General features: G+C 36.2%; 2 protein-coding genes across 2 annotated transcripts in view; one reads left to right on the forward strand and one right to left on the reverse strand.

Annotated features, from left to right (window-relative positions):
- Positions 1-3,174: 3,174 nt before the first annotated feature.
- LOC121855910 (28S rRNA (cytosine-C(5))-methyltransferase-like) lies at positions 3,175-16,436 on the reverse strand. The gene is made up of 8 exons (XM_042351098.1): positions 16,162-16,436; positions 11,467-11,573; positions 10,244-10,398; positions 9,237-9,379; positions 8,690-8,812; positions 6,461-6,576; positions 5,988-6,160; positions 3,175-5,576 (listed from the first exon to the last, which is right to left on the reverse strand). The coding sequence occupies exons 1-8, from the start codon at positions 16,285-16,287 to the stop codon at positions 4,441-4,443; spliced, it is 2,079 nt and encodes a 692-aa protein (XP_042207032.1). The 5' UTR covers positions 16,288-16,436; the 3' UTR covers positions 3,175-4,440.
- A 268-nt stretch (positions 16,437-16,704) lies between these two features.
- Positions 16,705-21,931, forward strand: part of LOC121855912 (uncharacterized protein F21D5.5-like) — a gene marked incomplete in the record, with an annotated part of 20,503 nt that continues 15,276 nt past the window's right edge. Inside the window, 2 exon segments of the mRNA XM_042351104.1 lie at positions 16,705-17,228; positions 20,257-20,387. Coding sequence (XP_042207038.1) covers positions 17,096-17,228; positions 20,257-20,387 — 264 coding nt within the window.

A 21,931-nucleotide genomic window follows, 5' to 3' on the forward strand; every position in this document is an offset into this window, starting at 1 on the left:
GTTCTCTTATGATATAATGCCTTCCACTAGACAACTGATGTAAAACTACACACCAAGCATTTGAGATGGACCCAGAGCACCCTGATGTTGGTGACTGCAACTAACCTTTCTGATTAGTTACAACTAACCAGATTATTAGTTAATTCCTCTCCATTGCAACCATAAACCTAAAATGGAGGACTAAAAGCAAATCTGCATGACTCGGTTGTGTCTACACACCATGTCATTTGACTCAAATATCACCTTCTTAGGTCTAAGAAACAACCTGCCATCCATTGCCAGCCACATCTCACTATAGTCTGTTCGGTCAAAGCTTGCAACTAAGGCCTGGGATCAGTTTGTAACAGGCCAGCTAATTAGTTGCCGGATGGACGCCCAAAGAATCGATACAATTCTTCGGTATTTTATCTATCATACAATATTTATATTATGATATTTTAAGGGGTAACAACCGGATGAGGGTAAAAGGCAAATTTCCTATAAAATTTGTCAGGCCAAGTAAGAAAAATATCCTCAAGTAAATTTCATGTCACTTGCCCTGGACAAGTAAATGTTTCACATTATTTACACAGCCTGTACCATACAGTGTTATACAATAGAGAGAGTTGCGATTATCCACACCATTAACTATGAATCACTTTATAGCTATAACAACCTCAAACTGTACAGTACTAATTTATATGTTCCATAGAAGAACGATTACAGTATTGTGGAACTTTCGAAAGATGCAAAGAATAGCAAAAGGGGATTTCTAAATGATGGTATCACCATATCATGTGTCTACTACAATAACACTGACCAGTAACACAACACTAAATACAATACAGTACAGTACTGTACTGTACAGTATTGCAGTACTGTATAACAGGAGAATTCTGCTAAGGGGGGTGAACAGCAATAAAATAACAATGAACTAATGCTGAATTTATTATTTACTGTAGCTTGTGTAATTATTAAGAGCTTATTGGATATTACAAGAATACAATAAAAACTTGTTTACTGATTTCATTACTAGTGGTGGACTGCAACTCAGAAAAGTGAATTAGCAAGAGATGCATTTCTGGAACCAGGAAAGTCCGCACTTTTCTTCCTTGAACTCTGACGCGTGTCTGTCCAAATTAGTTCTACTTAAAGAGATCCAGTGTAATATTTTAAATACAAATTCTGAGTTTGCATCAATTACCTCTATTGTCAAGAGCATCAGATAAATGGTGTTCAATTCTCTGGATTAGGTGATGGATACAATCTTTGCCCAACTGAATCCTCCCTAGAAATTCTTCCTCAGTCATAGCCTGAAAAGGGTTGCCATGGTCAACTACAACCCTTCTTAAGCGCCTCCATCGATGATGTTCCACATTCCAAATACAGTATATAACATGTGGAAACAAGGTGAAGTACAGACATCACTCAGTGAAGTGAACAGAACAACCTGTGATTGGTATAACTGTACATTAATGATGTTAAGAGAAGTTGGCTACCAAGGCTGACGTGGTTAATGAAACTAAATGATGAAAACCCCATTGAAATCTGACAATGGGAACCCGAGTCCCTTTTGTAAATACTGTAAGCAATAAAGACCATCTTCAAGGAGGCAACTTTACTCACCTGAGATATTGAATGTTGTACCTGAACTCCATCAAGATCATGTAGTACTTTTAAACAAAATATCTGGTGCCATCTTTGTATGTGGATTTTTCTGATCTGCACCATGAAGGACATAATCTTCCCATCCCTAAAATAATATTGTACTGTCCCCCAAAAAATAATGAGATTTCGTCTAAATTTTGGGACATGAGAAGCATTTATCATACTACAGTATTTGAATTTGGGGACCAAAGTAATAACCCAAAATTTGGCTTTAAACATATAGCTGTAATTATATCTTTTATGGTGATAGTTGTTGTGGGGAGGGATTACTAATTTTGTGATTAACTGTAAGTAATCATAAGATTAGTTGCCTAGCCATCAATGTTAGGTTACCCGTGGTTCATCCTGAAGGACTGGCAGGTTTATTACATGACCTGCCTAACTACAGGCTTTATCATAAAATGGGATTTCAGGATCAGTCTATCACTTATAAACATAATCAACGTTGAATTAATAAAACCTGTGCATTATATGTGTTGTTGTCCTAAGCTGTTTTACATGCAGAGTTCTCATAAAAACTGGAAATATTTCATAAAAAAAGTAGGAGACACTCAGTCATGCAGCAGGAGGACTAAACGACCAAAGATGTGGCCGAGTATGAGGGGAGAGAGTACCCCCTTCTTACTGAAAATTTGGTTCTTGAATGCAGATTTAGACACTTAATCAAATTCTCATTACTGAAGTTAAGTATTAGGTCAGATAGCAACCATATGAAAATAGACATCACGTTGCCAGTGTATGTTGAGGAAACTTGACACAGACGTACAACCAAGTATATGAAGGATATGGTCGACCTAGCACAACCTTCAAGCAGGAGCATCTGGGCATAAAACTATACTGACATTCCTGCATGATGCTGTTCCATTGTAGATGATGTATTGTGTATAATCTAGCACTTTAGAGACTATGCCAGTTAAATTCAGCAGCCTGTCGTTGTTTGTGCAGTGGTGATTGCCCTTTTTTGATTATACATAGGACTCATAAACCATATTCCAGTCATTGGAGATCTTTTTTTCATACAAACATCTGCAGAACAGGATTTTAAGAAGTTTTGTGAGCTCGTTGCATAACTCTCTTTACACTCTCAGAGCCAGGACTCTTTTGAACTTTGAGCTTAAACAATTTGGATGAAACTAACCCTTCTTAGAATTAATGTCACCTCGGTCACTATCATCTGATGCTTTCAATATTTGTCTGACTATCCACAGTCTCTCCATTATTCAATAATTCAGTCATTTTCTTCAATCATTCTCTTTCAATCCATGGAGAATGTCCCTGTATTATACTGGACCTACTGTTTCTTGGTTGTCCAGCCCAGTCAAACTCCTCATTCAGCAGACGATCGTAGTATTCTGTCAAAGCCTCCTTAATTTCCTCATTATTCTTAGGATCTTCATGTTTTTGGTCCTCTTTTTGATTCACTCACTGTTTTTTGAGTGGAATTTAGTTTTGAGGAGAAAAGTGCCTCATTTACAGTAAGGACCATATAAGATGTGCAATTTGATGGCTGGGAATGAAATATGAAAATTGTAATGTACAGTGTATTAATTTATGTCGACACACGGAGGGAAAGGAATCCTCCCAATAAGGGATGGGACTGGCTTGAATTTGTCCATTATTAACAGGGTTTACTGTACAAGAACATGCAGAGCATTATGTGAAGGACTCAGGGAAACAGTTATGAATAGAACAAAATATATTTTTTTAAATAATCATGGTTAAAGTTGGTGAAATTTATTTTCCATGTATCTCTGTAGTAACCCACCACAAGATTATGAAACTGATGTCAAAAGAAAGGGAATTTAGTCTAGCTTAAGGATATGTGATAAATCTTTAACCATGAATATTGTACAATACGTGAATGTAGAAATTTAACTTACCTTCATTATGGGGCTTCAGTATTTGCCAGTCTTTGTGCTAGCCCGGCAGAAGAGAAATACATGATGGCACGACACCCAGAAGTCTGAATGGCTACCAATATTCTCAAACTCACATGGGACAAGCAACTGTGGTAGCCCTTGACCAATCACAGCACAGCATCTTTCAGTCTGCTAATCCCATACAGCAACTACTGTACCCTCCTGAGAGTTTTGGAATACTGGGATGTTCAACTGCATGGAGTGTGCCAAGTTCCAACATGCACCATCTGACCACAATGTCAATAACAGACAATGTTCCCATTACTAATCTTACTGGCTGCGACTGCTCAATATACTGGGCAAAAGACATCCCTTCATTGGGAATTTCCAGTGCTGAAAAGTCCCAAATTGAGAGGTTTTACTCTAGATTACTGTACTATAGTTTGTTTTTATTTTCATTCTTTAAATAATATCTCTTTCCAGACTGATATGTAAATCCAGCACGAGTTATTGATATCACTTATAAGGGTAAAAATGCCTAAATTTGGTAGACAAACCAGTTGTAATACATTTCATTTTTTTCAAATGTGGCACTGAAGTAAAATGTTTGTTTCTATATATCATTTTCATATCTTCTCAGTTTCCTAGCCATTGAGATGGTCGGTCTGTTCTTTGTTATGACCTCATTGTCCAGTGTTAGTACCTGTGATGTTTGGTAAGGTCACACTGGATACTGTAACCCTTCCCACATTCGACCCAGAGATCTGAACCCATGACCACAATGGTGAGAGGCAAGCACACTGCCATAGTCCCAACAACAACACCCAATTTGTGTAATATGAACAGCTGGGTGGGGAAAGGAACCAAACTTTACAGTTACATTACTGCAGATAATCACTGCAAACACAATAAAAAATTACAACACTCCAAATCTCTAATTGTTCAGCTTTTTCTTTTTATGTTTCTTTTTCTGGGTGAGTGGCCTAGTTTCCTCTTCTCTGCCCATGATTTCAATAAATTCTGAAACACCACTTCCCTCTTCAACCAACTTGGCTTTTTTACTAGCTGACTTTAAACAATCTTTGTCATCTCTCAAACAGATATCACTATTCCCAGTCATATCGTTGTCTTTCTTATGTTTCAACTTAACATCTTTCCCTTTCCTTTTGGAGTTACATAATGTTTTATCATCTAATTCTGTACTGCCATTATCATAATTTCCAGGTTTTCTTGAATTATCATCTCTGTTTATATCACTTATGTCAATATTTTTATTTTCAACAGATTCCCTCTTTTTCGCTTTTCTACGTTTACTCGGTGGAAGTTTATCCAACTCATCGCTACAATTAACAAGTTCTGTTCCATTTGATTCTACATTACCAACTCCATCACTTTCATTAGGTTTCACCGAATCTTTACTTTCCTGTTTACTTCTAATATCAGGATTTTTGGGGGCCTCTCTTTCATTTCCTTGTTTCAACTTTCTCTTCTTCTTGCTGGTATAATTTGTTTCCACTGACTGTATACAGGTATCAGGATTCTCTAATGGTATGGTTACAGCTTTTACCTTTTTATCATCACTGTGTTGTTCTGTATATGTCATCTCTTTACCATAGTCACTGTCAACAGGTGTCTTGGGCATCATATCACTCTTGCTACTTGCTTCATACAGTGCATTTTGCTTCCTCTTTTTTGTTTTTTTCTTAACTGAATTTGATGTGTCACCACATTTTTTGTCTTTTCTTACAAATTTGGCAATAAAGAATCCTTGACACATATCAATATCAGCAATGGTTCTCAAACATTTTTCTCCAAAGACAAAACGTGGATCTCCAAAATGTTTCCATCCAGAGAGTTTTTGTCCAAGATTCTCAAGTTCAAACTCATCTTGATAGTGCTCCAGTGCTTTTTCAACATTTTCTTCATTCTCCTCTACATTAACAGAACAGGTAGAGTATATGACTTCCTTCACTGATGGAAATGATAGAGCATTAATTAGTAAGTATTTCTGGAATGTTGCCAGGCCTCTGATGCGCTGCTCAGACACTTCATCATCATGGAAGTTTACACCTAAAAATATTAACAGTGAAATTAGTCATGTTTGCTAAGAATTGTCTCAATATTAAATGCATTTTAAAAACAAAACTGACAAATATACATAAAAAAGAATCACAACTAAATTCTTTTTACTGAATGTTTATTCATTCAGTGCAGAAATATCTCGTACTTTTACTGGTATCACACCTTTTACAAAAGCTTTTTTTTATGTAATTTTACAATACAGTACTGTACTATATACCTTTACGATCTGTTTGAAGCTGTTTGATACTTTATTTACAGAGTACAGTACAGTTACTTGTGCAGATACTGTATACTGTAACCACCATCACTGGCAAGTGGTGCAGACGTACAGTTGCTGTAATTTGACAAGAATGGAAAATGGCCGTAAAATGGTAATGATGATGAAAGGAATCCACTTACCACTCGATGAACAAGATGGATCAAGAAATATATACTCCACATCAGAGTACTTTTCACACGAGAGTTTGTTGAAGTTTTGGTTAATACAAGTAACACATGTGGCTTCACGTTCCACCATAAGTTTCTGTAGAGTTTTAAAACGCTTCAAGTCTTTTTCAACTGCCAGTATACTCCTGTAAACATAAAGACAATTAAGAGAAATAATTTTCAGTGTCCATAAAACTGATACAATTTTATAAAATTCAGTATTCATGTAAAGTTAGTAAAGGAACTTATACACCACCCCACCATTGCCCCCCAAAACATTAGTAGCAGTACTTATAGGTAGTGTATTGTTAATGGGGGGAAAAACCACCAACAAATGTGTACAAAGTAACTTTCTTAAGACTACTGAAGTAAAAGTACAAAGTAACCTACAAAATTAAGTACAAAAGAGCCTCCCTAAAAACTAATTAATAAGAATACTAACATACCCAGAGTTACACATGATGGCTGAAATGTACGAGGTCTTGTTTCCTGGTGCAGCACAAGCATCAATCACGTTAGCTCCTGGGTTTACACTGCTCAAAAATACCGGAATACAGCTGGCCTGAAAACACAAGATGCCATTTAATTCCCTATGACTTAAACTAACATCAGGAGCCAAGACTACACAAAAATCTGATTATACAACTGTAATGATGTGTAATTAATTCAATATTCCTTTTTATTAATTTTTTTCTGTCCCTCAAGTCCTTTCCTACTACTGTACTGTACAGTAGAAGGTCGATATAACACGAGATACGTTCCAAGAGAGGTTTCTTTAAACCGAATTCGCACTAAATCGAAGTGTTGTTTCAATAGAATAATTTAGTTTGGTACTTGAAACACAAAATACTAAAAAGACTGAGAGTCTACCCAGATGCACCTCAGCCCATCTCCTAGAACAAACAAAACATTGTTTTTTGTAGTATTATGTTAAAACAAACACTCATAAATCAACACAGCTAAATTTATGGGACGTGAAATGGTCTGTTTACTAGCGATCAGCTGATGGGAAGATGGGGAGAGGTGAGGTGATATGTTTAACAGTTGATGTCAAGGTCTAGTGCCTATTTATTTATCTGTCCTTAAGTGTGACTTTAAGTTTTACTCTAATAAAATGTAACTGAACTGATATGTTCTAATTAATTTCAATACAAAGGGCTAAAATTTTTATCTCTTGTGCAGAATACTGTATGTGACGTTTATACTGTATTCAAATTATTCGCTGTCTTGCAAGGATTCTAGCAATGCAAATTATATTCTCCTAACTTTAGTCTGTGATATTATATAAGATAAAAACTGTAAGCCTATAAACACCCAACCCAGGTTGGGAAGATGGGGGGGGGGGTGACAGTGACACGTTTGACAGTTGGAGCGGAAAGTCTAGTGAAGTATTTATTTGTTTATGTCCTTTAGATTGAGTTTCTGTTTTTTGTTTATAAAATGTCACAGAAGTGACCGGGGAGAATATAATTTACATTGGTGGAATTTTTATAAGATAGTGATTAATTTGAATATAATCATGCTATAGTTGGCACTAGACAAAAATTTTAGTAATCACTTAGTACTATTATTTTGAGTACATGTACAGCACAGCTTTGCCCTTAGGACAGTGTAGTGTTCCCAGAGAGTGACTCGTGCAAAATAGGAAAGACTCGCTTTAAATTAAAATATTGTCCTTAATTGTGGATGTCGCTTTAAATCAATTATCTTAAATTGAATCGCTTTAAATCGACGTTCTACTGTATTATGAAGTGTAGCCAGAACAATGACTAAACACTTTCTCTCTATATACAGTGATATCTCCATTAGCCGGAATAATTGGTGCAGAGCACTTCCAGAAATGAGAGTTTCCGGGTAACGAGACGACTCTCTCAAACCCGGAAAAAACCCTCATCCCCGGAATTTTCCGGGTAACGGAAAAATGTTCTAGGAAGTTCCAGAAATTGCACCCGATTTTCATCTCTCAAACCCGGAAAAAATTCCCCCATCCCCGGAAAATCCGGTATCGGGAAAATTTTCTCGGAATGTTTCGGAAAATCGTTCCCAAAGCCGGAATGTTCCGGAAAATTCCAGCTTTGGGAACTTTTTCTGAGAAAATTTCAATTCCGGCTATCGAAGAGTTCCGGGTTTGAGGGATTCCGGCTAACGGAAATGTTACTGTATTGTCATTCATTCACTCTTATGGCTACAACATCCCCAAAGCTAATCCATCAGATGTCATGCTCTCCTGTCAATCATACAAACTCAACTTCTTTGTAGATGTCAATTCCCAACACTTTAATCCGTCCTTCACCCCACCCTTCAATATCCTCAATCGTCTCTCCCACACTCTTCCCCTCCACATTATTCTCTACCAACCTTTCACTCTCCACACTCTCAGCATGTTCATGACTCCTTAGCAGAATCAGGTCAGCTCTAACAGTTTTTATCTCCACACCTCCTAATTTCATTAGTACTTATTCTCTACATTCTATTTACTCCACACACTGTTCTGAGGCACATCACTTCACCATCATCTCTGCATCTCCCTCTTACACACATGCTTCACATCCATATAATGTTAGTTTTCTCAGATATCTTTATCTTTGTCTAATGTTTATGTTTAGTAAATAAGACCTTTGTTATTCCTCTTAGTTCAAGATTAATCAGAAATGTAAAAGTTACCTGAATATTACCTTATTTTGTAAAATTATTGCATTCTTATTATAAAGAATGCTGTTCCAGAAAGGGGTGTTGGGTGGGAATACCAGCAACTGAGGTATGTGATAATCTATAAGGTAAGTTGTTTCATCCATATTCTGAAATAAATAAATAAATAAAAAACATTCCATTTATAATATTCCTTGCCACAGATAAACCTGCCTATACAAGATCAGTTCACCTGTTATGCAGGATCACAATTCAGGTAAAATTTCTTTCAAACACAAAGAAGAGCATCTAATATCCTCTTGAAACAAAATGCAGGCCTATTAAATCTTGAAGTCTTAAATCTCAAGGGGATCCTCATAATAATTTAAAAATAGAATTTGTTATTATTCTATTCCAACAGATATGAGAGAATTTCTTCTTAACTTCAGGTATCACCCCCCAATTACACCAGTAAAGACCAATTACCACAATACAGACTGGATTACTCACAGTGACATCAGCTGATACTGAGTCAGTGCCCAGAATAAAGAGTGTACAGTTCTGTACTGTATAATGTTTCAAAAGTAAACCTACTTGAATAAGATGAAGATAATCATCATAAGTCACTTGTGTTGGATCATATTCTTGAAGTTGCCATCCTTCATCTGCTAGCTGGGCATGTACACGATCCAAGGATGATACTAAAGTGTTGACTCGTACATATCGTGGGCTGAAATCTACAAACAATCATAATAGACTTCCTCGGTAATATCTTTTGTATTCTTCTTTTATCTCCAACTTGACTACTATCATTAATAGATAAATAAAATGCATAAAGCCACACAAGTCTTGATCATATAAGGTGAAAAAATAAATCATAAATAGATCTGTCGGCCTCAAGAAAGATGGGGTGGAGAAACCTGTTCCTATTACATGAACACTACAGTAGGTTGGATGTGACTCATGATTGATGGCCCAGGCCAGGGTTCACAGTTTATTCCCCAGGGAAACAGGGAAATTCTAGCCTCTTCAAAGATGACAGGACAATAATTGTACTGTATAAACCATTACAGAATTACCAGCAAGATTGTGGTTGAAATGGGAAATACTATATCAAGCTTTCCGGTTTTCACTGAATTACTTGGATACAGTCCAGTCAACCTGAAAACTTGTTAATCCATTATTTGAACTGTTCAATCCACTGCATCAAGTTAAATATTATGATCGTGACCTTTGTTAAAACTGATACATTACACACATGACTATTTGTATTTGTACTCTACATGCCCATAGACAAGTTCAGACTTGGAAGCAACTTTATAAAAAAAAATTTTTTTTAGTTGCACCTAGATTCAATTGCAGATTAGTTACTGTCTTCACACAAGTTGTCAAGGTCTGGATTTCACCATGTAAGTGGATTATCAAGTTCCCACCTATGTACAGTAAAAATAGTATTGGCATCACAAATAATCAACCTATACTTTACAGTGTAATGATTGCTTCAATACCCCACAAGTATCAGCATTACAGTAAAATACCTAAGCAACATAGGGAGATGATGCAAGAACCTAATAAAATAATATACGATGGTTTAAACTCACCTTTCTTTTTCTGTAAAGTTTCCTTGTTGGAATTAAAGTCCATGAAACTTTTAATCTTCTCCTCATAAGTACGGAGTATTACAATGGGTTTGCAGTCACCCGATAAGAATCCTTTTCTAAGCAGCTCTGCAGTTAATACTTGTGCAAGGTGAGGACTGCAAAGAGTGAAGTGCAGTACAGTACCTGCATTATAAATGATGTGTACAAGAAAAGTATATACAGGACTACTATAGTTATAGTTCATTAATCCATACAGTCTATGGACCAAATGGAGTGCTAAGTACAATACAGTACTCAATTCTACAAAGTACCTACAGCCCCCCCAAGCTCACATAGATATTGCCTCCCTTCTGAAATTTCTGGTGCATCATGATGACTTTTACAGTGAAGATTGGTCTAGTCCCCACATTATGTTTCTGTATCTTTCCTTAAACCACTTAACATTAGCAGTTTGGAGAGATTCAGATATCATTACAGTAGTGATGGTGACATGTATCTGACACATTTTTGGGGAACTGGTAATTTTCACTGTGACAAGCTAATTATTGTTAATATATGTTAATAGTTTCTGTATCTAATGATACTATGTACTGTACATCATAAAACAATACTGGCTCTTGAAAGAAGAAGGAAAGTACGTATTTGATAACTATTTTATCATATTTCCAGGGGAAAAACTGTATACAGTATATACTTGAAAATAAATCTTCTTCATAAATAATAATAATATTTTTAAGTACAATAACTAAATATGAATCCATAATCACAGAATCCTTATGATTTACACAATACAGTAGTGTACTGTATTGTTTTGTACTTAATGTACATGTAGTGTACTGTAGTGTACTTGTATTTGCATACTGTACTCATCTTTCTTTCCTATGTTTCTATTACTTAAAAATTTATTGTATTGGGTAATAATAGTAACTGAATATACAGTACATTACGTGTACAGTTACTATGTTTGTTTAATAATTACCCATGGAAGGGTCACTTACGGTTTAGAGATAATTCAGCTTATGGATAGCCTCCAGGAACATAGCCCATCCATAATCCAGGAATGTCTGTATATTGTAATGCCAATTTTAAAAATATATAAAGTAGCTGTTTCGTATGAAGGAGACTTTGCAACTCATGTTGCATCAATAGTCCAAGGTGACACAGTACAGAAAACAGCTGTAAGGCAGGAATGTAAAATACTGAACTGTAATCCTATGACTTACTTAAACATTGGCTGTTCCGTGAATAACTTGGCTTCTGTAAGAGCAGTCTTGATCATGGTAGAATTCTGCACGGTATTACACAGTAAACCATAGATCCTGTTGTAGCTCTGAAAGATGAAGGTTTGCCTTTGTCAGTTTTTTCATGTTTTTACACCACAATTTCTCTCTGCTTCAAAGCCCTACCCAATTTATGTTATCAAAAATTATTTTTTTAAAGTAAAATTGAAAAGTAACAACACTTGAAAAATATAATTTCCTATGAAAGTGCTTTGAAGTTTTTTTTGCTTATCTTCCTATAAACAAATTATTACTTTTTAGAGTTTCATGGTTGACTTTTTCCAAATCTTTACCTCATCCTGTACTGTCTTACCCAGTTTGGTTAGGTTAGGTTATTATACAGTACTACAATACTCTGAAAAGTATCCTAGTGCCGGAGTCCTCAGATCTCTATCGAGCATGCACATTACTAACAAGGAAATCCCTTAATCCTGCAACACACACTCAGATTTATCTGTGTATCTGACAGCTTTGTAAGTTATCCTTGGTCAAACTGCCTTACCGTTTACCATAGTTGTATACGGGTACCAAAATTATTTAGGGACACAGGAAACAGTATACAGGTACTCCCCGACTTACGACCTACTCGACTTACGTCCACCCGCACTTACGACCTGCCTCAGTCGTACCAAAATTTGGTCAAATTATGTATTTTTGAGTCCCAAAGTCAGTATATAGACAAAATTTTCATCTGTAATTCACTTTAAAATGGCTGGCAAGCTTAAAAGTGAGAGCTTTGTGGTGCTGAGAAGAAAAAAGACATCCATTTTCGATTTTCTGTGTGTTATTTAAGCATTTCCGACTTACGACCATTTGGACTTACGACCTGGATGTCAGTCCCTAACCCCGTCGTAAGTCGGGGAGTACCTGTAGTACAGTACCTACATTTTCTGTATTTATGCAGAACTATATAACAGCATAGTTTATATACATGCCTATCCAACTGTAAACCTGTATGATAATTTTACCGAATAAATATTACTACAGTATTATTATTATCATTATTATTACAGTATTATCTACACCCACATCTGAGAGTGTATAGCAGGCTTTATACCACTGTCCTGTGCCAAGATTGTACAAAAATGTCCTGGACATGTACAGTTCAATCAAAATCTAATCAAAGCAGACCAAATTTAATCTGACTGAACCTAATATTTTATTCCAAGTGGTAATCTCAGTAAAAGTATCATTTCGGTCATCCACCTATTTGGAAGTAGGTCAGAATCGTTCAAAACACATAAAAAAAATAAATCTGAAAAACATAATTTCAACCTATCCTACCCTAAACCTCTCTCGGATGGTGGTAACTGAAAATTCTCAAATTCATTGGATAAGCAAAACGATATTAATATTGAGTAAATTTTTACAAGTGGACAACCATCGATTTTTTGCTGAGCAATGTGTTTTTTCCGATGGTTTAGACAATGTTAAGACACTTTTCTTTTATGACGTTTCCTTTGCAAATTACTTTAAAAATACCAGGGGATCCGAGGCAGAGGAGGTTAGGTTAGGTAATTTTATGCAAGAGTGAGATTGTGAGATGGAGTATCATCGTACGATATGTTTTTCCATGTATGCAGGCGGGACTTTGTCTTTGGTAGTGCCGGGTTGCCAGTCATTGTCTGACGCTTCAAGAGTAAAATCTCCAAAGAACCTGGTCTATTATTCAAACCTCTCACAGCGAAGGAAACGTCATAAAAGAAAAGTGTCTTAACATTGTCTAAACCAACGGAAAAAACACACTGCTCAGCAAAAAATCAATGGTTGTCCACTTGTAAAAATTTACCTAATACCATAATCTCATCACGACTCAAACTTTCAATTAAGCCCAGAACATTTTTAACATCTGTGACACCGAGTAGGCGGAGGGGGGGCTGATTCTGTTCTAAACGTTTTTAAATCTAGTTGTCACATAAAACTTCCACTATATTTGGTATACAGTGGGGTATGCTATAACGAACGGATCCTACTACGAATATTCCTATAACGAACGGTTTTACCTATAAAATTGAGAATGCTATAACGAACGCAACTCCTACAACGAACGCGGATGAATACGGGACTATTTCGCCTGGCGCATGAATATTGTTGTACCGCGACCCACCACAAGAGCGTCAGGCGCCATCTTTGTCTCATTGTGTAGCCAGTGCACCACTGTTATTGTTGAAATTTCGTCTTTTGATGTGGAAATTCGCGTTATTTGTATAACTACAGTATTTTGTTATACAAGTATACAATTGTAACAATGAGTCGTCCAAAGCGAGTGAGAAAGCTAATAACCCTTGAAACTAAGAAAGAAATTATAAAGAAACGTGAGAATGGAAGAAGCATTGCGAAACTTAGTGATGAATATGGGATGGCTAAATCGACTATATGTACGATTTTGAAGAATAAAGAGGAGTTAAAAACTGAGCAAGTGGCTAAGGGAATCTCTAGACTTAGCAAAGCAAAGTGTAATGTGATTGAAGAGATGGAAAATTTACTCTTAGTGTGGATAAAGGAGAAAGAAATGGCAGGTGGTAACATTAGTGAAGCTATAATTTGTGAGAAGGCCAGACAATTGTTTGAGGACCTTAAAGCCAAGACTCCCAGTGGAAGTGATAGTGATGTGCCAGTGTTTAGGGGTACCTGCATGCTGAATAACACTAAGGTAAGATAAAGTACCGTATTTTTTACATTTTCCACAGAATTTTTTCAGTGTTAAGTGGTTGTATTTGGGGGCCTGGAACGGATTAATCCTATAACGAACGAGGTTCTGGAACCAATTACGTTCGTTATAGCATACCCCACTGTATTTGCGTTAGTTCACACAACATTCCTACCCCAAATCTATTCTCATATTCGAATAAGACTCTTAATTCACGATAATTTTCTTCTATTACATTACCATCGCAAACATGTAATAATGGAGGTAGCGCTTGCCAGATATTTCTCTATTTTCTTCCATTAATCTTCCGCCATTATCGCCTACCTGACCTCCCACTCTGTGCGTTTCCTTCATAAATCGTCACACGCATGAGTTCTCGAACACGTCACGTGGCCAATCAATAGCGTCTTTTTTTTCCCACCAATTAAAATTATTTGTTTTTTAATTCGCAGTATTTTTGGACCAATCAGATTCAATTTTTAATTTGGTTCTCATATTTTGAAATTCAAATTCATTTCCAACCATGGAAGTCTGCGATGGGTGTCACTTCAATTATATGAAGCTGATTGCGAGTTTTTTTGGGAAAAAACAAGCAAGCTACATCATTTTTTTTATCTCATGGTGTTCTCCCGACCTCAGTAAAGTGTCCTAAGTGTAAGAACAAATGTAAATATCGCCAAGACCAACATACGTGGCATTGTGGTAACTCTTTCCTTATTCCCAAGACACTGTCAGTAATTACAAAGGAACATTTTTAGAAAAGTGCCATTTTCAGCTGTACTAATCTCAGAATCGAACAACGATCAGGTTAGGTTTGGTTATGCTAGGTTTATATGCCTGTTTTGGTATTATTTTCTTTAAACATTCCCATTTCCTACCACTAATCTATTATCATATTCTAATAAGACGTCTAATTATAAGATCATTTTCATCTATTACGTTACTGCCGGAAATGTATATTAACGGAGATAGCAAATCCAAAGTTTTCTCCATTTTCTTCCATTAATCTTCCGCCATTATCGTTTGCATCTCCTCCAACACTGCGTGTCTCCTTCATAAATCATCACGCGCATGCGTTCCCGTCCACGTCACACGACCAATCAAAAGCCTTTTTTTGTGGGGGCAACCAATTAAAATTATTTTGGGTTTAATTCGTGGTATTTTTGGACCAATCAAAATCGATTTTTATTTTGGGTCTCTCATATTTCGAAATTCAAGTTCAGTTCCGTCCATGGAAGTCTGCGATGAGTGTCACTTCAAGTATATGGAGCTGATTGCGAGTTTTTTGAAAAAAAAAATAACGTAGAAACTGTAGCATTTTTTCGATCGCATGGTGTTCTTCCAACCTCATTAAAGTGTACTAAGAGCAAGACGGAATGTAAATATCGTATAGACCAACATATGTGGCGTTGGATAAGAATCCCAGAATGCAACGACGAACAAGAACCAGGCCAATAAGGTAAGAAATAGGTGATTCCATCATATGGTGAGAGTGAGTTAGGTTAGGTTAGGTTAGGTTTGGTTATTGTTTTTCTAGTGTTTTATTGTGTATTTGTTAGTCGCTTAGGCACCTTTTTTTATCGGAAAACGTCAAACGAAAAAAAATCGCTAAAAAAAACAAACAGGCTAACTTCCGCCAGTAAGGAAGGTCATATTCGGTCTCAACACACACAAATACACTAGAACAATATATTTTTAACTTGCTACAAGTGAACGGAGCTACAAGAAAAATTTACCATATATTTTTAACTTTCTAACAGATGGGGAGGTGGAAGTATAAATTTACCCAGTTTTTCTAGTGTTTATTTGTGTATTTTGTATTCGACTAGTCATAATTTTGGTCGGAAAACGCCTCACCCAAACCCTCATTAAAAAACAAAAAAACCAGGCAATTTCCGACGGAGATCAAGGTCAAAACACACAAAAATACACTAAAAAAACATAGTTTTGACTTTATAACAGAGTCCCGTGCACTAGTGCAAATTTACCCTATATTTTCCATTGTAAACTAGTGTCTTGAGTGAACCTTGTTTCTCTTCATAGCTCTTCAATATCTTGCTGGCTTCCTTGTACAACTGTGGCACAGGAACAGAGTGCACGTACTCTTCCGTCATTTTAAATGTGCTCCCTTTACTTTATATTCCTCTTAAGTGACATCAGCAATTTAACTGAAAATCCACAACAATTTAACTGGTCAACTCAGCCACATGCTTCAGCAGCTCCGGCACCATCAGCAGGAGGGAGTGTTTACCGCATGGGGCAAAGTCACTTCTCTATGATGTACTTCAACAATCAAATATCTCTACGTGAAATAATAGAGAAAATTATATCATGAAAACTTTAAATTTAAAATTATTAATATTCTAAGACTAATTAATAAATATAGGAAAGCATCACTACGAAAAAATTGGGTTAAAATGTTCTACATGTTGCACCATGGTGTGGCCAGGTTCAGCGGGGGACTCCCTTGAGCTCGCTAAGGGATGTAACTTCTTAGGTGGAGAGGACTTACTTTAGTACATTTATAATTATAAGTACCATAATTATAGCCCATAATGCATTAGTTTTGTAAATTTCGGCCTGTAATTCGTCTAGGTAGTGTATATAGTACAGTACACCTTATACTGTACCTGTAATGACCTCACCAAATGTTTCCTACGGGTACTCTAGTTTCCTCCTGTACTAACAATCGACAAATAAAGTCCATGGCAAGGTAATAGTAACAATAACACGTAACAAAGAACAGACCAAATACTCGAACGGGAAGTGAGCTGATAATAAGTGGTGAGATGATAGATAAAAAAACGTTTACCCATATTGTCTATTATCATCATTATCATCATTGTTAAAGGTCACCCACATGTTGAACAGGGCCAGGTTGTTGTGGTGATAAACGCCCACAACAAACATTTAAATCACACAATGGCTCGTAAATGTGTTCTTAAATGTCTGAGTAATCTCCACCCACCGATCGTATTGCCACACAATCAAAGCTACGTTATTGGACGGTCCAAGGAAACTAAAATTAAGTCAAAGCGGTGCTCTAAAACTCAAGGTAAGACGTGTGGGGGGTGGGGGCCAGGTAGTTGTCTTGGTGACTGGCCCAAACAGGTGAAGAGGTGCGAGGTAAGTCTTGGTAAATGGGTTGTTTTGTGTGTTAAAGCCACGTACTGTTATTTTACATCAATCCAGAGGTCCCTCATCTGATCAAAGACTTGTTTTAAGTGAATATATAAGAAGGAATAAAAGTTCCTATTGTTATTTTTTTTTACTGTTTTCTGAGATTCAGTTGTACAAGATGTTGGGTATGCATAGTAACACAAGAATAGAGGAAACTGCAGCGGGCCTATTGGCCCATACTGGGCAGTCCCGTTTACACCCAACCCCTATTGCTCATATATCCACCCAACCTATGTTTGAAGCTATTCAACATATTCGAGTTAATGATGATATTTGGTAACTTGTTCCACTCATCCACTACTCTGTTTCCAAACCAATGTTTACCTATTTTGCTCCTTAAGTTTAAATTTGTCTAATTTAAAACCATTGTTATGATTTTGCACCTGGTTGGATAGTTTGAGTACCTTTGTAAGGGTCCAACTAATTACCCAAATGTAGCCGCAATGAAGTCAAATAATGGTCCTACATGAATAAATCGGACTGCTAATCACTTCTCGACTAGTATTTGGTGTCAGAAAGTCACAAAAAATTGGTAAACTTAATTTAATCTGAGTTAATAGATCAAGTGCATGTACCTAACCTAACCTAATCTGATCTAACCTAACCTAACCTAACCTAACACAACACAACTCAGATTAAATTAAGTTTACCAATTTTTTTTGACTTTATGACACCAAATAATAATCGAGAAGTGATTCACAGCCCGAATTATGCTTGTACGACCATCATTTGACTTCATTGCGGCTACATTTGGGTAATTCCTCGCTCCGTCGGTACATGCACGCGATCTATTAACTCCGATTAAAGTAAGTTTTCCAATTTTTTGTGACTTTCTGACACCAAATACTAGTCAAGAAGTGATTAGCAGTCCGATTTATTCATGTAGGACCATTATTTGACTTCATTGCGGCTATATTTGGGTACATTTGGGTAATTAGTCGGACCGGCTTTGTAATGTCCCCTTTGTTCAGCCCTGACTTTCATTTATACACCTCTCTCATGACATTGAAGAACAAGCTACGGTAATATCTGAAACAGATTAACTAGACAGTTTAAACAATATTTCCGTAGAAGATAACTTATTTCTTACCTCAACAATATCCCAAGATAGTAATGTGGATTTGCTTGTAATTATGCAGTTTACAGCAACCACACAATACACTACACTCAATCGATAAAACTATTTTTTCTATGATAATTTTCTTATATTACACTTCCGTCGCAAATTAATAATAAGGAAGTTATTGAATCGCATGTGCTGGGGGGCGGCCGCCAATCAAATCGGGGGTGGCCGCAGCCAATCAAATCTAGGGCAAGGGTGGCAGCCAACCAAATCCCCCCCAAAATCTCAACTTTTGATTCAACCAATTAGCATTCAATATTCGGCGTGGGTGCTAAGATGCAGGACATTTTTAATCAGTTGCAACATGGAGCCATAATGTCCTGGGTGTGATTTTGATTATTGGAAGTTTATCGTATTATTTCATTCTAAAAATAAGGAAACTTTAGAGAACAGAGGAACCCACGATGTATTCTGGTCTCTGACTCGGAGTAAGGTAAGAAATACTTAACGGTTATTTGTACAGTATTCTCATGGAGGCTGACCACGCGACTCTAGGGTTATTACATAGCGCTTGGGGGTCCAGGGGCGAAGCCCCGACTACGGATCACCGGGGGTCTGGGGGCAGAGCCCTTGGCTAGGTTGTTAGGTAAGGTTAAGTTTGGTTATAGGGTATAAGTAAGCAAGCACAGAGTACCGGGAATTCAGAACACACAACCAAGAGAACTATATGAGGGGGGGGGGGATCTACATCACAAACGAGTGATTTCCAACAAAAACGAAGGTCAGATTTGAACTAATCACATCATTTTTATTTTTTTATTATTCAAATTCCATGGTTGCTGTAATATGCACATTTACCGATTTGTTGTTTTCCTCAAAATATTTTGGTTAATAGTTTACCAGTTACAGTAGTTTGTCCTGCTAGAAGGAGCTGTTTTAGAAAAAGTCCATAGAAGAATACGTGTTTCTTACCTCATGAATATCAAGAAAAAAAAAGGTTGAGTAATTAGTTTTTTCACCCATTCCCTTCCTTTGATATGAGAAGCTGTTTTTCTGGTGTATTTTACTCACTTATAACCTTCATTAATTTTCTTGTGAAAATTAGCTTTTTTTTTCTAGAAAACTTACCTAACCTCCTGGAGTGTTATCTTGTAATCTTCAGTCAGTGTCTTACCACTGCATCACAGGTGCATGTATTTTATTTTAGCTTAGGTAACCACTTTTAATACAGTACTATACATTACTGTATGGTGTTTTTAGTTTATCTTTATAAACTGACCAGGTTTAGTATGGGTAGCCCAGAGATGTTTATGACATCACCTCAGCATCTTCCAATACAATACTGTACAGTACTATTATTAAACTAAAAAAAAAGTGAGAAAATTCTCAAATTTAGATTTTTCATGTGTAAATTGAAACATTTAAAATAAAATTAGCTGTAAGTTCAGATTTTCATAACTGAAATCTTCAAAAATGGAGATTGCCTGTACAGTACAGTATTGAGTGAAAAATTAACAAATTGTATAGTATAGTATAGTCTTTTTATTTGTGGGTTTATGAAGCTCAGAATATAATAGATTATGTATTGTTTACATTCACTAAAAGATTATTCTGCACCTCTATGGGGTTATACAATGACACACCAGACCAAGTAATCTGATAACATTCATCACGGCTTCTGTCACAGTGATCGTTGTGGATGGTTTCAGAGCCACGGGTGCAGAATATTTTTTTTTAGTGAGGGTGCAATAATGTATACAGTATGGGGTGTATTAGCAAAATGAAGTTATTTTATATATAAACAAAAAACCTCAAGCCAGGTATTTGCTTCATGTTTCAGTTGAGTTGCTGGCAGATTATACGTCATACACTGTGATTGTGAGGCAGCTTGGACCTAATGTGACTGGTGTCAATAATAAGGGTCTTCTGTTTGGCAATACAGCCCTTTTAAAACACTCTGATATCCTTGAAGTAAGTCTTTGTAATGTATCCATAACAAGTAATGATTTGATTAGATTTGTGGATAAAGTAGTACAGTGCAGGGGGTCCCCGGGTTATGAAAGGGTTCCGTTCCTGAGGACGTTCTTTAGTCAGATGAGTACGTAAGTCGGAACACATACTATATGCATACTGTATTTAAAGAACAATGTTTAAATTCCACTACAGTATATCATAGTCTAAGTCCTTCTATACATCTAAAATCACTCAATTTAAGACAAAAGAAGAAATAGAATGACAAAATACAGTAAATGAAAGTAAAAAATAAGTCATCAGGTAAATAAAATACCAGTACTGTACTGTAAATTTCAAGTTTAACCCCATTCATATCGGCAGGTGTTCGTAAGTTGGGGGACCTGTACAGTACAGTTGTTCTCTGTAGAATCTATATCAGGTGCTCTTATCATATGTACTATACATTACTGTACTGTAAAGTAATTTTTCTCTGAGGTGCCATTCTGATCACAACACAGACCTGTGTTCCCAGAGAAAATTAGCATATCTTTGAGAATGAAAAATAAAGCAGAACTTTAAAATTTCTTAGAAATGTCACAGCTTATATCAAGTTTACCATTATATGTCAGTGGCTGGATAGATAGTCAGCCATCAAAAGCCAACCATCAGGTCTGAGGGAGCTTAATTTATCATGTTCTACATTTTGAAATATTGGATGAAGCATCCCTATTCAAAATTTTTCAAACATTTCTGGACAAGGTGTAGCATCATGATTTCATTCCTGATAGTTTTAGCCAATATAAATACACTACCTCTCAGAACAATGTTTCACTGTAACACTCATTCAGCGGGAGGGATGTTTTTTCTAATAAAAATTACTGTACAATATTACCCCGCCTAACGCGGTTTCACTTTACGCTTTTTATGATATACGCGGTGCCTCGCCAGAGCTGAACTTTCACTTAACACGAATTTTTTCCACATATCTTGTGTTAGTGCCCTTTTCGTAGCTGTTTTAATTTACTTACCGCACACCTGCTGACTTCCTGTTTAGCTCATAAAAATTCGCCTGAAATTACCTGCCAGAATATAATTTACATTGAATTGCTTATAATTTGGTGATCATTTTGAATATAAACATCATATATTTTGCATTAGACATTCAAATTTTAGATAAATATTTTTCTCTGGGTAACTATGTTATCTTTTGTGCAAAATATATGACATTTATATTCAAATATTCCTGGTCTTCAGGAATCAGAAATGTCAATTATATTATCCTAACTTTAATCTGAAATTATTATTTAATACAAAATGTTAAAATTTATTTTTTCCTGCTCTTCTCTTGAAGGGGGATTGGTGGGGGAGGGTTGGAACTGACCAGCTGGGTTGGAAGGAAGGCAAAGTAGGTACTTGATTGACAGATGAGTTATTAAATGAAGAATATTTTTTATTAACAGAAGATATTTGTTTTAGTCTTAGAATTCATACAAATTACGGTCAGAATATAATTTACATTGCTGGAATTCTTATATTTGGTGATCATTTGAATATAAACATCA

The sequence above is a fragment of the Homarus americanus genome, unplaced genomic scaffold (genome assembly GCF_018991925.1).
Source record: "Homarus americanus isolate GMGI-L3 unplaced genomic scaffold, GMGI_Hamer_2.0 scaffold19117, whole genome shotgun sequence".
Lineage (NCBI taxonomy): Eukaryota > Metazoa > Arthropoda > Malacostraca > Decapoda > Nephropidae > Homarus > Homarus americanus.

Bases quoted from the DNA above. Each gene is read 5' to 3' on its own strand.
- LOC121855910 (XM_042351098.1), bottom strand. From the start codon at position 16,287: ATGACGGAAGAGTACGTGCACTCTGTTCCTGTGCCACAGTTGTACAAG. The intron at 10,399-11,466 runs GTAAGTCATAGG...CACTCTTTGCAG, and splicing joins ACGGAACAGCCAATGTTTAA to TCCTCACCTTGCACAAGTAT. The intron at 5,577-5,987 runs GTAAGTGGATTC...TAATATTTTTAG, and splicing joins TCCATCTTGTTCATCGAGTG to GTGTAAACTTCCATGATGAT.